This window comes from Triturus cristatus, chromosome 11 (assembly GCF_964204655.1).
Source record: "Triturus cristatus chromosome 11, aTriCri1.1, whole genome shotgun sequence".
Taxonomy (NCBI): domain Eukaryota; kingdom Metazoa; phylum Chordata; class Amphibia; order Caudata; family Salamandridae; genus Triturus; species Triturus cristatus.
The window spans coordinates 157,291,985-157,309,198 of NC_140594.1; the positions used below are offsets into that span (position 1 = coordinate 157,291,985).

The 17,214-nt window shown below is 45.2% G+C and overlaps 1 protein-coding gene across 4 annotated transcripts in view; it reads left to right on the top strand.

Annotated features, from left to right (window-relative positions):
* Positions 1 to 15,880, top strand: part of ZCCHC8 (zinc finger CCHC-type containing 8) — a 399,429-nt gene extending 383,549 nt beyond the window's left edge. For 2 of the 4 annotated variants that reach the window (XM_085635064.1, XM_085635063.1), the window contains exon 14: positions 13,895 to 15,880. In XM_085635064.1, the coding sequence (XP_085491190.1) occupies positions 13,895 to 14,733 (839 nt within the window). In that variant the 3' untranslated portion in view covers positions 14,734 to 15,880. The remainder of the gene's footprint in view (positions 1 to 13,894) is intronic. The other 2 variants (XM_085635065.1, XM_085635066.1) reach the window with 1 other exon arrangement.
* Positions 15,881 to 17,214: the final 1,334 nt, after the last annotated feature.

Sequence of the window (17,214 nt, forward strand, 5' to 3'; positions counted from 1 at the left end):
ATCACACCGGCCATGGTTCCAGCAGCAGCGTGGTGGACCCAAAAACGAAACATTTCAGTGGGTCTTTCCTTCCTTACTGATCCAGCTCCACTTGTGATTACCACCGATGCATCCCTGGAAGGGTGGGGAGCATTCCTTCAGGACTTTCAGGTCAGCGTTCGTTGGAAGTTGCAAGAACAACTTCACATCCATTTGCTAGAGCTCAGCTTTCCTGCCGAGGATATAAGGATCTGCTGTACTAATCAGGGCAGACAACACAACAGCGATTCATTATCTCAATAAACGGGGAGGTACAAGATCACTTTCCCTGTCTCAGGAAGCACAAAAGATATGTGAATGGGCTGTTCAACGCGGAGTATCCCTAAAAGCGGAACATCTTCCAGGGGATCAAATTATCAAAGCGGACACTCCAAGCAGGCTAAAATCAACCTGCCACGAGTGGGAGATCAACCAGGATATCCTAGAAAGCATCTTCCTAACATGGGGAGAACCGACAGTGGACCTCTTCGCGACCGCTCAGAACTAAAAATGCCGGTTCATCGCAAGTTGGCTTCACCAATGGGGATCTTGGGGGAATGCGTTTTTGATGGCATGGTCAGGCGTCTTTGCCTATGCCTTTCCTCCGATTCCCCTCCTGCCACGCGTTCTTACAAAGATAAAGAAGGAATACTGAAAGCCCCATGGTGGCCCAGACAACACTGGTTCATGGAGCTGCTTCTACTGTCGGAGGTTCACCCGATTTGCCTTCAACCAATACCGTCACTCTTGACAATGTCCCAGGGACAAGTACTTCATCCAGATCCGAAATCACTACGCTTAGCGGCCTGGCTCCTGAACACTGCGAATTTCAACATCTAGATATTTCATCGGAATGCAGAGATATATTATCAAAGGCCAGAGCGGAGAGTACAAACAGAACATATAGGATGAGATGGAAGAGGTCCTGTGTTCAAGGCATATGAGCCGCAGATTACACACTGTGCATAGATCGCCATCTGGTGTTGGGCCCGGATGTTTGCAGTTGTTGGAAGTCACGAGATATGTGACTCCTCCTTTGGATCAAATTGCGCATGGGCTTCGGCTCCATCCTTTCCGCAATCTGGCTCGGATGTGTTCTTCGCGCTCCGGTTCTTCTGATTGGCATGCAATCCTTTCCCTTTCCGCGGTATTGTTTCGATCACGATCTCCACACTCGACGCAACTCATCATTCGAAGTCTTTGATTCCGGTCGTCGACTAAGGCCTTTGGGCATACCTGGCCTCCTGTTCTGGCTGATGGAAAGGACGCCATTCATAAAATGTCCTCAATGTGGGTTGAAGTTTCCCCACGCCGATCTACATGGTGTGCAACCTCTGCGTCTCCCCAGAACACGAGGCAAGAGACTGTCTGGCTTGCAAATCCTTCTGTTCGAAAAAGACTATTCGGGACCGACGAGCGAGAACAATGGCTCACTCGTCGACTTCGATCCCTGACTACATCTTCGGAGAAGGCGTCGATGTTCCGGAAGAGCAGCACACCGAAGAGGGCCTTGTCAGCGCCTCCGAATCTAACGACTCCGATATCGAGGACATCACTCCGGCAAAGAGTGGCGTGAGTACTAACATAGACACACACCCCCCACGACATTGAAAAAGGCTTTGGTCACGACTTCGCCCTCGGGCCTAGGCAAGATCAAAGACACTGCTTCCCATACCTCGCCTTCGGGCCCGGTTAAGAAGCCCATCAAGCCTTCCGGCGGCTCGGGCTCATGCCAGCCTGCCGTCGGTGCCGAGAAACACTCCTCGGCACCAGCAGCGAAAAAGAAGACTGCCTCCGCGCCGAGCTCCACACCGAAGCACTTGGCGCTGAAGACTGGCACTAGCTCCTCGGTACCGACACCATCCCCGGGGCCGAGCAAAAAACCAAAGGCCCTCGAAGTCCACACCTCGAAGCCGAAAATCATCTCGGAACCGAGGAAACAGACATTTCGAGGCCCCACGGTTCAAAACAACGAACCGATGCTGAGCCGAAGCCTAAGAAACCTACGGCACTGAAGGATCGGCCCCCCCACAGATGAACTATTTCGGCCAGATCCACTACAAAAAACTGGTGAAGGACCCTAAAACCTGACATTTGATGCTCCGCATCAAAAAGAGACCGCTGGACAAGCCTGCTCCACCTCCAAAGAGACAAGACTTTGCTACCTCCCCTTTGAGACTGCCCCCACCTAATCCTCCACCACCTCCTCCACCTCCGCCTCCTTCTCCGCCTCCCCCACCTCATCATTCTTCCACACCCTCTCCTGATGAGGATGATGAAAATGTCTACGACGACACAGTGGACGGGCCGGATAACCAGCCCACAGGGGACCCCACTCCTACAGGCTCCCCAGACCCATGGGACGACTACAACATCCCAGACGTCCCTACACGCCAAATTTCAACCGGAACACACTTCCAGCTCGAGTGTTCATTCAACTTATAGGAATGATGGCCTCTTGCATATTCATAGTACCTCACGCAAGACTCCAGATGCGTCCTCTCCAAGAGTACTTAGCACGCCAATGGAACCAGGTCCAGGGTCAATTGACAGATCTGGTGTTGGTAGACAGTCGTGCCCATCGCTCTCTGCAGTGGTGGACCACCAAAAACCTTTCCAAAGGGCGACCGTTCCTGCAGCCAATTCCTCAGATAGTACTGACAGCGGACGCATCGTTCTCTGGCTGGGGAGCTCACCTACTACATCACACCATGCAGGACAGGTGGACACCTCAACAGAAGTTACTCCACATCAACCATCTGGAGTTACTAGCCATATTCTTAGCCCTAAAGGCCTTTCAAACACATGTCTCAGGCAAGGCCGTCCTAGTCCGCACAGACAACATGACAGCCATGTACTATATACAAAAACAAGGTGGCACACACTCTCCGCAGCTCTCTCAGCTAGCACAGAGCATATGGAGATGGGCCATACCCCAAAACCTATTTCTCCTAGCCCAACATGTCCCAGGAGTCAAACACTATGGACGATCTGCTGAGCAGACAAACACAACAGATCCACGAGTGGGAACTCCATCCACAAGTTCTTCACCCCCTACTTTCAAATGTGGGGGCATCCACAGATAGACCTCTTCGCCATCCACGAAAACGCCAAATGCCCAAGCTTCGCCGCCAGGTATCCACACCCATTGTCCAAAGGCAATGCGATATGGATGAACTGGTCAGGCAGATTTGCGTACGCCTTTCCGCCTCTCCCACTCATTCCATTAGTGGTGCGCAAACTACAGCAACACTCCCTCACTCTCATCCTAGTAGCTCCAACTTGGGCCAGACAACCGTGGTACACCACACTGCTTGGACTATCTGTAGTACCGCACCAAAAGTTACACCTCTCTCCACGCCTCTTAACCCAGAACCATGGAGAGATCAGGCACCCGGACCCAGCTCAGCTCAACCTTGCGATCTGGCTCCTGAAATCCTAGAATTCGGTTATCTTAATCTTCCCTCTGACTGTATGAACGTCATTAGAGAAGCTAGACGACCTACCACTAGAGCTTGCTACGCAGCCAAGTGGAAACGTTTCGTGATCTATTGTCACAACAATAACTTCAATCCCCTAGATGTGTTCATTCAACAAATCATAGGCTATTTACTACACCTACAAAGATGCAACCTAGTCTACACGTCTATTAGACTGCACCTTGCGGCCATAGCAGCTGATCTACAAACAGGCAACATCTATCACTCTTTAGAGTACCTGCCATAAAAGCAGTTATGGAAGGCCTCAAAAGAATAATTCCCCCCAGAATGCCACCCTCACCTGTGTGAAACCTAAACATCGTTCTAACGAGACTAATAGGGCCTCCCTTTGAACCTCTACACAAATGGGAACTTCAATTCCTAACATGGAAAACTGCTTTTCTTGTAGCCATTACTTCCCTCAGAAGGGTCAGTGAGATGCAAGCACTCACCATTCAAGAACCCTTTCTACAAATGCACCACAACAAGGTTGTTCTCCGCACTAATCCAAAATTTCTCCCTAAAGTAATTTCTCCCTTTCACCTAAACCAATCTGTGGAACTGCCCGTATTCTTCTCGCAGCCACAGACCATTGCAGAAAGAGCTCTCCACTCACTAGATGTCAAACGATCCTTACTCTACTACATCGAGATAACACTACCCTTTCGTAAGACCAAACAACTATTTGTGTCTTTCTCACCACCACACAAAGGCAACCCCATCTCCAAATCTGGGCTAGCTAGGTGTATTGTCAAATGCATACAGATTTGCTACCACAAAGACAAACGTATGCTCACTGTTAGCCCCCCCCCCCACTAAAGCCCACTCTACACGTAAGATACGGGCTTCCATGGCATTTTTAGGGAACATTCCCTTAAATGATATCTGCAGAGCAGCTACATGGTCTACACCGCACACTTTCACTAGTGTGTAGATGTGCAAACTAAGCAACAAGCTAGTGTGGGCCAGGCTGTACTCAACGCATTGTTTCAAACAACTGCAACAGATACTGGTGGTCGCCGCTTGCAGCAAGTACTGCTATATAATCTATGCGCAGTGTGTAATCTGCAGCTCATATGCCTCGAACGCAAAATGCTACTTACCAGTATGCATCTGTTCTTGGCATGTAGAGCTGCAGATCTACACATGCCCACCTTCCTCCCCGGCTATCTGTATCTGTTCCAGTTTTATCTTATTTAGATACAGCACACATGGGCATCTTCACTGCTTATTACTACGCTCCATCATTTCCCCTCTGGCGAAAAACAATCTGAGGATGGAGGCGAAGCCCGTGCGCAATATGATCCAAAGAACGAGTCGCATACCTCGTGACTTCCAAAGACTTTCCAAGAGGAGAAACAACTGCAAACATCCGGGCCCAACACCAGATGGCGATCTAGGCACAGTGTGTAGATCTGCAGCTCTACATGCCAAGAACAGATGCATACTGTTAAGTAGCATTTCCCTTATGGTGCCAAGAGTTTAAGATTCATCCTTTGAACTCAGCAGCTCATGAAATTATCCCATATATTCTGCTGTTGGCAAAATCTGGTTTAACCCATGCTTCTATTAAAGTGCATCTCGCCGCTATATCACGATATAGAACTTCCTCAGGACCATCGTTGTGGTCCGAAAGAATCATCAAACAATTCATGAAAGGATTATTTTGAACTTTTCCTCTGATAAAACCTCCTCCACCTCCCTGGCAGTTGAACATCGTACTATCTCAATTAATGAAGCAGCCCTTCAAACCAATTCACAGGGCAGATCTTAAATTCCTATAGTGGAAGGTAGCTCTTCTCATAGCACTCACTTCAGCCAGGAGATTTGGGGAGATACAGGCTCTCACTATACAGGAATCTTTCTTGCAGTTTGAGGACAGAATTGTACTCTGGACTAATCCAAAAGTGGCAATAAACTTTCATCTGCATCAACCACTGATTCTTTAGAGATTTTTTTTTTAATTCATTTTTTTATTAAACACCGACAAAATCCACCTTTGACGTTAATGAGCAAGGTACCACACAAAATTCAATATTTCAATTTGGGACACCATAAATCATGTCACAGTTTACAGCATAAAATCAATCAAGGGGTCTCGAGTGTCTCAGCATCATGTATTGGAGTAGGTGGAATCATTACAGAGGGAATATCTGTAGTCCAAGGCCCCTACACTTTATTCCATTTTCCAGGGCACCCCTTTGTTATATAAACTGATTTCTCCCGGAACATGAACCAGTCTAGGCCCTTCTCCCCCTTCTCCAGTGATGGTGTTTGACGGGCCCCCCAGTGCTGCGCAATATTCCTCTTCGCAGTCATTATTGCCAGGGTTGCCCATTGTGTGGTGGAGGTGAGGTCTGTAGGCTCCCAAATATTTAGGAGACCTCTGCGGGCCTCCGGCTGCAGGTCAATGGACAGAACCTCTCGTAGAATATGATGTATGTCCTGCCAATATGACTGTATGTGAACACATTCCCATATGATGTGCATGAATGTGGCGATCTCCCCGCACCCCCGTCTGCACTCCCCAGTTTCTGCTCTACCCATGCGTACCAAGCCCGGCCCCGTGAAGTAAGTCCTGTGCAGAATTTTGAGCTGCACCAAACGTAACCTTGCCAGTACCGCCACAGTTATGGAGGAGGAGACCGCCTCCTGCCAGTCCTCATCCAATTCTAAGCCATCTCCAACCTACTTCTCCTTCAGTGATTGCAATGGATTTTCCATGTTATTAACCAGTTTTCTGTAGATCAAGGAGATGGCTTTCTCAGGGAGGTGGCCATCGAGTATCCTGTCCTCCACGGGGGAGGCCTCTGGAAGCGGGGACTTGTTCGGCACGTGAGTAAGCAAAGCATGCCGGACTTGAAAATATTCAGTATCCGCCAGGCGGTACTGCTGTTTGAGAGTGGCAAAGGGAAGAATGGTCTCCTTACCCCATATGTCCTTGATCTGTGAGAGTCCAATGAGGTCCCACTTATCAAAGTCCTTGGTTTGCCACAGGCCTCCCGACCACTCGAGTTCCACAGTGGAGTTGCCAGGGTAAGTCTGCGATCCCATCCCAATTGCTTGTTAGCCGCATGCCAAACGTGGACCGAATGTGCAGTCGGTCCAGTGAGGAGGTACCTGCGGGGCCTGGCATAGAGCACTCTGGTAAATGCACCCCCAGGGAGAAGCCATTTGTCCATGGCATACCCAGGGTCATCCAGTCTACCATAGATCCCCTGATTAATAGCTGCCAAATGGGACGCCCAATAATACTTTTTAATATCCGGGAGGATTATTAAGGGTATTAATCCTTAACCGGCAACGGCGGCGGAAAAAGCTCTCCACTCACTAGATGTTCAGCGCGGTCTTTAGTTCTACTTGCAAAAAACAAGACCTTTTCGCAAGTCTTCACAACTGTTTGTATCTTATAGTGCACCCTGGAAGGGTATTTCTTTATTCAAAACGGGAATTGCCCGATGGATTTAAAGTGCAATACAATATTGTCATCAGGAGGCTGGGAAGCCGTTGAATGCACATGTTCGTGCTCATTCTACGAGAGCAGTGTCCACCTCCACTCCTTTGTTGGAGTACCTATCCAGGATATCTGCAGGGCGGCTAACTGGAAGAGTACACACACCGTCACCAGGCATTACTGCCTGGATGCGGCCGCTGAGAAGGATGTGGCAGTGGGACAAGCAGTACTGAGAAACCTTTTCCAGTGACTGTGAGCCTTCTTTACCCTCCCTCCTTCCTTTACTAGTTACATATGCACATTTTATTGTTGTGTTGTGATGTATGCAATTTTGAAAGATTCAGTATATATGTATAGAATTAGCAATTTTCAATGTATATACGTTGCCTGGTTCCAGGTCTTGGGCTCGGAAAAATGTGCTACGATTTACTGCTCGCTATTCTGATTCAGGCATGTGAATCTATGAAAGCTCGAATAATGGAGTATGAAAACAAGTTACTTACCTGTAACTGTAGTTCTCCAGTATTCGAAGCTTTCATAGATTCACATGCGACCCGCCCTCCTCCCCTGAGAGGCTCACCTTTGGATTTGGCACAAAAAATGTCTAAGGCACAAGTGCTGGAAAATCTGAGGGGCAAAAGGTTCTCTCAGGAGTGTTCTAGAGGGTGAGAGGTTCTGATTGGCTCAGGGACAATTTTGGTCTCTGTTACTTAAGGAAGGGGATGGGTCGCAAAAGGGAAATGGGCCTAGGCCTCTTTTCAGTTTGCTATTTATCTAAGCATTGCTTTTTTTGTATACCCGAGACTCCCATCTTGACGACGGGAAATGATTCAGGCATGTGAATCTATGAAAGCTTCCAATACTGGAGAACTACAGTTACAGGTAAGTAACTTGTTTTCTTCAGGGACACAGGCCCTGGGGTTTGAGGTCAGCACTGGTGGAGCCACCACATAGCACTGAGACTGCACCACCAGCGGCAGAGGGGCAGCCGGGTGCAGAGAGCAAAGGAGGCATTGGGTGCCCCATAGAAATCAATCCTTGGTTGGAGAGAATGACTGCAGGCGTGGACCAGAAGGCTGGCTGCTGGAATCCAATGACTGGAGAGAGGAGTTGGATTGTTGGGGGCTGCAGGGACACTGTCGTTTGGGCACGCCAAGGCCTGGAGGCTGCGGGTGCAGAGGTGTCTTTAGGCATCTGGTTTCTCTCATCGGAGCGGGTCGTGGTCCTTCAAGTTGGGGCTGCAGGCATTGTGGGGAAGATCAGGAGAGGTCGTCCAATGCTGGATCCTGGGTCAGGATCGCCAGGGAGACGTCACTAGGTTTGTGGGTCACCTGGACTCTAGGTGTGGGCAACAGGTGTAGAATGTTGCAAGTGTTGCAGATCCTGAGTCCTTGGGTTAGTTTTTTTCTGGGAAAATACGGTGTCAACGGGAGAAAAGAGTCTTTGAGACAGCAAAGGTTCCCGGGGCTCATGGTGGTTGCTGGCTGCGGGCCACGCCGGTTTCTTAGAGAAGGTTTTCTGGAGGAGACAGACAGGCCGGTAGGGCTGGAGCCAAGTCAGTTGTTGCCTTCTCCACTGCTGCATGGCTCTTCGGTCCTTCTTCGTAGGTAGTCGAATCTGATTAACAAGGTTCAGGGAAGCCCTTAAATACTAAATTTAGGCCTACTGAGGTCGGGGGCAGTAGCCAATGGCTACTGTCACCTAGGGCGACTACACCCTTTGGGTGCCCCCTCCCTTTGGGGAGACGGACACGTCCCTGTTCCTATTGGGGCCTAATTCGCCATTCAAGATGGAGAATTTCTAAGAGGTGTTCACCTCATCTCCTGGCGACCCCAGGGGAGTGCCAGACCAAGGTGTACACTCCTACTCTGCTTACTAATTTTCCTGCCTGTCCTACTGCCAGAAGTGGGGCTAGGAAAGAGGGGGGCAGCCCAAATCCGCATAAAACAAGGTGAGAGCCAAGTGTTGCTGTTTCTGCTAGAGGGAAGTGAGGAGCACATCCACCGAGAGCAGGCTTTGGTTCTGACCCCCGAGAACACAAAGGCTCCCACCCGTTGAGGTAAGAAACGTGCCTGGTGGTGCCTGGCTGGCAGGGACCTGTCGGCCAATTTACTAGAAGGTGGTTATTTTTCAGGCATGGCGCATCTCTAAGATATGCATGGGGCTGGGGGGTAGACCTATGGGACATGGACGAGCAATACTTGGACAATGGCCGGACTTGGCTGCTGTTGCTGTACTGGTTGGGCGTTAGCTGTTTGGCTCCTGTTATTTTATGGTTTGCTATCTGTTTATGGAGAAACCCTAGGAGCGAATGGGCGATGTATTAATATTCTTTCTTCGGGGGCCCCTCCTATGGTAGTATCTCAGAAACAGCTTTATAGTTGTAGTTGTTGCCACAGTTGTGAGGACCTTCATGGTGATAGGAGACCAGGAGGCGTCCCATTCTCCACAGATCAATGTATGCCCGTCCGGGTGCATAGCTAAGGTATAAATGTTACTGTACGTTATGCTCTTTCTATATTAAGATGTATGCCTTGTCAAAACCTCAAACAGATTTATAAATAAATGGGGCATCTCTAAGATGCCCTCTGAGTGCATTTTATAATAATTCCAACCCTGGCATCTGTGTTTTTATTATGCTGAGAGGTTTGATACCAAACTTCTCAGTCCTCCGTAAAGTTATCATGGAACTGTGGAGTTGGTGTTAACAAACTCCAAGCCCATGTACTCAAGATGGCACTTAGTGTCCAAGAATGGACTCGGACACTGTAGGGGCCTACTGCTCATGCAGCTATGCATTACCTCTGATACATGGTGATTGAGCGGCCACAGTTGAGAGTTTTCAGTCTTCTTCCTGAAGTTTGTGATGTCATCTTGGCAGCTAAGTGTCCTTCCACTAAAACTGTCTACGGTTGCTGTTGGGAGAAGTTTGTGGCTTGGTATTCCTCCAGCCATGTGGTCTGCTTTCTGCACCTCTTAAAGAGGTTTTTTTGGTTTGTTCCTCTTTTAGCCTGGCATGACCTTGCTCAGGGGACTGTTAAAGGTAATTTGTCAGCCATTTCGGCTTTCCTGCAGCTGCTGGATCAACCCTACTTGTTTAGGTCAACCTTTTGAAAGATTTACAGCATTTGGTCCGGCCTATTCCTTTTGTGATGCCCTAATGAGACCTTAATTTGGTCCTTACTTTTCTCATGTGTTCTCCCTTTGAACTCCTTGGCTATGAAGACAATGTTCCTGGTGGCCATTTCATTGGCCCGTAGGGTCAGTGAGCTTCAGGCTCTATTGGTCCTACCTCCATAGACCAACTGCTTCCTTTCCAGACGAGTCTCTTTCCTTCTGCCGGTGGTCACCCCGTTACACATTGGCCAGAGCATTACTCTGCCTGAGTTTCATGCTACACCTAATCCATCCAGGGAAGAGAAAAGACTCCATCGCTTGGACTCTAAAAGAGCTTAGTCATTCTATATTGATCACACCAAAGATCATCGCGTGAACAATCATCCCTTTGTTTGGGTCACTGGAGTGAAGGGCAAGGCTATGCAGAAACAAGCCATCTGTAGATGGATAGTATGTTGCATTAAAATCTGCTAAGCACTGGTGAAGAAGCAACCCTTTGAGGGCTTGCAGACTCACTCCACCAGTGCCAAACCTGCCACTACTTCGTTAGTTCGCAGGGTACCTGTCCTGGATATTTGCTAAGCTGCACTGACCTACCTTTACATGTTTTTACGAAGCACTACTGCCTCGAGAGTCAGGTTCTTCTTGATGTGCATTTCTCCATTTCGTCCTCCTGGACTTTTTGGATATCTATTCTACAGTGAAGAATCTGCCGTCAAAAGTCTCTAGCAGAAGAACAAGCTGCTTACCTTCAGTGTCGCCTTTTCTGGTAGAGAGACTATCTAACTGCAGATTCCTTGCCAATCCTCTCTATGCAAACTCGGCTCTTTACCCAAAGATCTCTCTAGACCAGGCTTCTCCAATGAGTAGCTCGTGTGCTCCTGGTACCTCTCTAGAAAACTAAGTAGCTCTCCTGTGTTCAGCCTACTAAGTTAGAAGTGTTTGCTTGGTTGAATTAATATACCTATACTAAAATTAAGATTGTATATTTAAGACAAAAATGTATGTTATCAAAAAATATTTAAAGCTGATATTTGAATTTACAAACGTTATCACCTCGGTTCCAGAGGCATTGCAGTTATGGCTGTTATGTATTGCCCATGTAGAGACATTCCAAATTGGAAAAGCCTTTTTTACATTACCACAGGCAACCTGATGCTCTGAGGTGATCACACTAGTAATCTTGCATAAGGTGGTCACTTTACTTGTCTTTTGTGGCCAGTATTACAACACTAATATTAGACGCTCTCGATGAATTTCACTGAAAATAAGTAGGTTATTACAGAAAAGGAAAGAGCACTGCTCTAGACATTACACACTGGTCCAAAAAATATAGGTATTTTTTTACGTGGCTCTGCGTTTTTGGCATGGAATTAGTCTCGAAAGAAACTAATATCAGCACTTGGTAGTAGCGCCTTTATAGGCACCAAAACATCACTTTTGACGCAGATGACACTGGGCCAAACAACAACACTTACTGGCGCGAAGAGCTACTGGTGAAGATTTTCCAGATCCAGTCTGACGCCTGGGGAATATTTAAGGGTCGGAATCTGTTTTTATGTAGTCTACCAGAAAAAGCTGAAGGTCAGTGCGTGCACAGGGGTAGGACTGGGTCTCATGAAGCCATGTACCGGAACGTGCAGGAATTGCTTGAAAAAACTCAAAGGCTTTCGTCTGGCTCATGGGGGCATTCTCATGGTAAGGAATACGTGGTTCGACAGAGTATCCACCAGAAGGAGCAGTAACTTGTTTACCTTATGTTAATCCGTAACCAATATCAAGCTACAAAAAGTATGTTTTAGGTAAGTAAGTTTTTTTTAGCATGTGAGCTACAGCTTCACCTCCTTAGCACAATCCTGCCATCTAGTGTTGGGCACAGATGTTGCAAGTTGTTTTTCTTGGAAGTGTCATTTTTGGTTTCGAGGAAACTTGTAATCACGTCTTTCCAGTTCTGACCCAAATGTAACCGCTGTTTCCTTGTCCCAGAGAAGACACTGCAGTCTAACCAAGCCACTTTCCTGGAGCCTACTTGGCACAGGTCCCATTTTGGCTCTGGATAAGCTTTGCGCTACAGGGTCTGAGCCTCGAAACTGAGCCATGCCTCTTTGGCCCAACCCCTAAGCCACCCTCCACCGCATGAGCCAGATACATCTGTGATGCAGGGCAAATCATGTCTTTATGTATCAAGACGATTGGCTGATAAACAGCAGTAACTACCAGCGATGCCTAACGCACACCCAAACTGTTGGTGTTGCACTGAGTAGATTTCACAGTCCGTACCAAAAATCTCCCTGCAGCAGAGGCTGGTCTTTTATGTGTGGTATTAGACTTAAGTCGTAGACCAAGCCTGTCCCAATCAAGACAGTGACTTCAGAGGCTGCACTTTTTTTGTATCTGAAGTTACGTCCTCTAACAGTAAGACAAAATTGTTGGGGATGTTGGCTTTGCGATAGTATCACACACTGGATTCCACACGCATTCACTGAGTGTCTGGCCAGACAGTGGTCACAAGCAACTGGTTAATGGGAAGATATAGTATTGATAGAGCCCCGAGTTGCACACAATCTCAATTTGCGGAAGAACAAGAATTTATTGCTTGGCAGATTGTTTATGGTCCCTTCAGCCACGGGTACCTTGACGCAATAGCAGCAGAAAATGCATTTACGTTTTTATTTAGTTTTTTTTTTTAAGAACTAACAGCAATCCAGTTGGCACTCAAGTGTTCTACACACTGATTAACAGAACACTCCTGGGGAAACCAGACATGACTGCAATGTTGTACATTAAAAAAAAACAGAAGGAACTCACCATGGCTGTCCACATTGACAGTTGATTAGGAATGAACCAGTTTTCGCCAAAATCTGCTTCTAGTTGACTGTCTGCTAGTGGTGTACAGTAACTTTGTGGTCCTGCCAGGCAGGATGCATCAGTAATTACACAAGTGGGAAATGGAACCCCAAATACTTTCAGCTAATAGGGGGGACACCCACAGTGGATATATTAATTCCTGCAGTGAATTCCAAACATGTCCACTTTTTTTTCAAGCAGTTCATATCCCTTAAAAAAATATTATGCTGTAAAAAAAATTTTATACGTTCTCGGAAGATGCAGATTTTCTCTTCACCACCTCCCTGCCCTCCCCCCGAGGATGTGCATGATAGCCTGAGTAGAAGGTTCTTCTTTGTAAATAATCTACATCCCTTAACTCAAAGGTCAGTAATGTGTCAATGACTTGCAACTGCAGTTGTGACCACAAACCATTGGTACATCCCATTATGTCTCACAAATTGGAGAGGACCCCAGTTTTACCCACACACAGTCCTATTTGGGATTCGGAAAGTTGCAAACGTTCCTTTGACTTTTGAAGACCTTTTCCAGCTTGTAAAAAAGGGCTTATATTTATTTGAATAAGTCCTTTTGTATCAGCAGATGTTTTGGGAATTGCAGGCTTAACCACAAAATCCCCTTGTACCCCAGGCTCTTAATATTTTAGACAGCTGGCTGTAATGTGTCCTGAATGCAGGTATACATGCTTGTTTGTGTTCAGCTAAATCTATATAACCCTTAATGTGGAGTCAGTGTTTGCAATAAATTGGAATGGCACTTAAGGCCCGCAGAACTTAGTTTAAAAAATGGATGGTCAGCGTTTAAAGAAATGGTACCTACCATCAATTCTATTGCTGTGGATAAAATCCATCAACCGCCTGAACATCATACTTATTAAATGGTTGCAGTATTTTATATTAACTATTGAGGAAATTGCTTGAAGGTATTGATAATAATGAATAATATCTTGCGTTATTAATACCATTCTCCTAAATTTTAGATGTGGAGGGGCCTCATTCTTCTCAGTCCTGTGGAGGCTTTCGGTTTCAGCCACCGCTGCCTCCTGGATCTCCATTTATTGCATCTCCTCCACCTTTACCACGAGGAACACCTCCGTCCACTCCTCCTAACTTTACTCCTCGTCCCCCACCAACTCCCACTCCCCCACCTCTTCCCAAAGGCACTCCACCTTTGACTCCTGCTGACTCTCCTGTTGCATATGATCGATCAAGTTTAATATCTCAGCCAAGGGCAAGTGAAATGGAGGACGATACCTTAACTATAGAGGAACTTGAGGAACAGCAGCGCTTGATTTGGGCTGCGCTAGAACAGTCTGAGAGTACAAACAGTGATTCTGATGCTCCTGCTGATACTCCTGTCACTGTAAATTCTATTGCATCTTCCCCAGGTAGGAGCGATTTGGACAATGCCCCAGATGGAAGACCATCATCTGAGGAAACAACGGCTGTCAAAGAAGTTCCTGCTGTGTGCATTCAGGTATACAAAACTGAACTTCCTAAACATAATCCTAAAATAGAGGAATTTTTACATAGCATAATGGATGAAGAAACCGCTTCTAATCCAGATTCTGAGCTAACCGCAGAGAATGGTTCTGAAGCAACAGTTGGTGCAGAAAATGGACAGAAGGATGACCCAGGGGAAGACGCAGCGGATGCAGAATCGTCAAATGTCAATGTTCCTGACAGGGGTAACTTTGCAGTTGGTATAACACCCTTTGAGTATGACAATATGGCAGAATCTACCGGACTTTACCTTCGATTGAGAGAAGTTCTTAAGAACTCACCAAGAAATCGACAAAAAATGAAAAATCTGCCTTAGAAATGGTTAGGCTTTTAATCTGTGGTTATATGGGACCTGTCTGTAAAGAAGCATACATGCCTTTGTCTTTTTTTGTAAGAAAATGAAGGGTGGTTGCAGTAGGAAATCCCTCTTTAGTCCTCTATCCATCAAGTCCTATGTTTTACACAACAATTTTCCCAGACTGAATAAACCACTCAAAGGCTCAAATAAATCATAAGTCTAGTGAAATGAGATACAGACCTTTTGCAAAATTGGACTCCAAAATTGGTCTTAGGTGATAGACTGATTTATTGATCTGGCATGTACTCTCATACAAATGGCAGCGCATAAGAGAAACATTACAATACAGCCCCAGGTGGATACTTAGTTTATTTTTAATTTTTATAGAAAGTTTGACATAAGAACCTCTGTTGGAGTGGTATTTATTTTTTTAATCTGTTTGTAAATTGGTTCCACTCTTTCTACAAGTTCAGGACTATACTACAGACTTCTTTAATATAGCAAGGTTTTAAATTTGTTACATTTTTAAATGTAAAAGTATCTCATTTAAAATTCAGCAGTTCAGGAATTGTCTTATCATTTAAGATACTTTTCTTTTTTTATATAAATGATCCACTTAGGTCAGTTTTTAAGCCACTTTAGGGTGCTGCCTACTTCCTCTAAACTTGCTGTATAGATATAATCCATTCTGTGTACAGGGGTTTAATAAATGTTTTCACATGAGTGTTTTTTAAAAATGTTGGAGCCAATTTACGACAGGACAATGTTCATACTTGCCCATCTATGATTGTACCTACATAAAAAGGTGACATTTCCAGCAAACAAAAAAGACAGCCTTGAATAGAAGCAATATTTATGCAAACTCATTTCACATGTCAGAGTGGTATAGATTGTTATGTTTTCCTTTAGCGAAAAGGTCTAAATGCACTAAAGGACATTGAGGTGATAGTCTTTCCAGAAGTGTAAAATACAAGTAATTTTTTATTGTGTGCTCAGTTAGTTAAACATTAATTGTTTGTAGTTCTCACATGCTCTTTTGCTGTATACTTACTTTGTACAGTATCTTTATAGTAAGTTTATAAGATCAATTAAATGTGCAATGTAAAACCACCTACTCAGAAAGTAAAGAACATTGATATTAAAATAAATTCTCCAACATAATGTCGATAGTAATTGCTTGATGGTAATTTTTCATAAACCATTTTACTGGCTTGATTTGCAGGAATTTATCATTAGCACAATTCATATTTTTCCTCTACAAATCGCTTAAGTTAACAGTGCAGTAAACCACTATTGAAGCTTTTAGTTGTGCAAACTTGGTTCTGTGGTGTTTTTACTGAAAGTATATTTGAATGCCTTGTTCTGCGAGGTTAGGTTTAAACTGAAAAAAGCTATTTATTTCACTTGTCTTATATGCTGTAAAACCAGCTGCTTGGGAAGAATGCAATTTTCAGATGTTTTTCACATCCTAAATTAAATTTGAGAACTAACTTTGGGATGGGTATTTATATCTGTCATTTAGGCTACCCTTGTCATACCTGCAACTTTTTCTTAAACAGCCTTTTACCCCAGAAAGACCTTATTAAGGATGTGCCAGAGACCTGGCCCTTTCATCAGTCAGTCTTTCACTGACCATCATATTTGTTTATAACACGATTCACTAACTTCACTGAGCTTCTTCCTGACTTACAGCCAAACAATAGATCTACACTATTGTATCAGGTAATACACATGCATGTTTAGCTATTCATCCTTACAGCAGGCGCCAACAACTAACTTGAACATCCCTCTTCCAAGTAATTGTTTATGGTTTCCAATCTGAAAATGTTAGCCAATAGCCAACCTACTTTGTCAATTCAACATCTTTCTACAAACCATATAATTGTATTTGTATTAACATTCTTATTAAAAAACTGACAGAAAAACAAGGCTCGTCTAACCAGACATAAACACATACCCACAACAAAATCAATATTTCAGCCACAAGTGAAGTCTTTGTATCCTGTCACTTGCTTTTATCACTATCCACCATTCTTATGTCATTTGCTACAAATGATCTCTTTTGGTGCCCTTTGTGTGGATCTGGAAAGGCCGTCCATCAGACTAAAGGCACCATTGCTTGGTAGTGTATCTTGTGTAAGTGGTGGTTGGTTGTGTGTGGTGAGAATAGGGTTTGTTCATTGTAAGAATTTTACATTGTTAAATTGTGTGATTTACTGTGAAAGTAAGCTGTTTTCCTGTCATTTGAGTGGCAGTTGTCCTTTGCTTACCTCAGATATGGTGTTGCTGTATATAGTCTGTCCTAATTTATGAAATGTCATTCATTTATTTTGTATTGACCCATATTTAGAAAATGGTTGGTCTAGTTAATATTCCTCACGTTTTGAAATATCCCAGAGTGCTTAGCCTCAAGTTTTGTACATAGCACTCCAGTTTCTCTCCTTGACGCAAAGTTGTTAGATTTGTTTTTTTGTTTTCTGCCATCAGGTGTGGTCATGT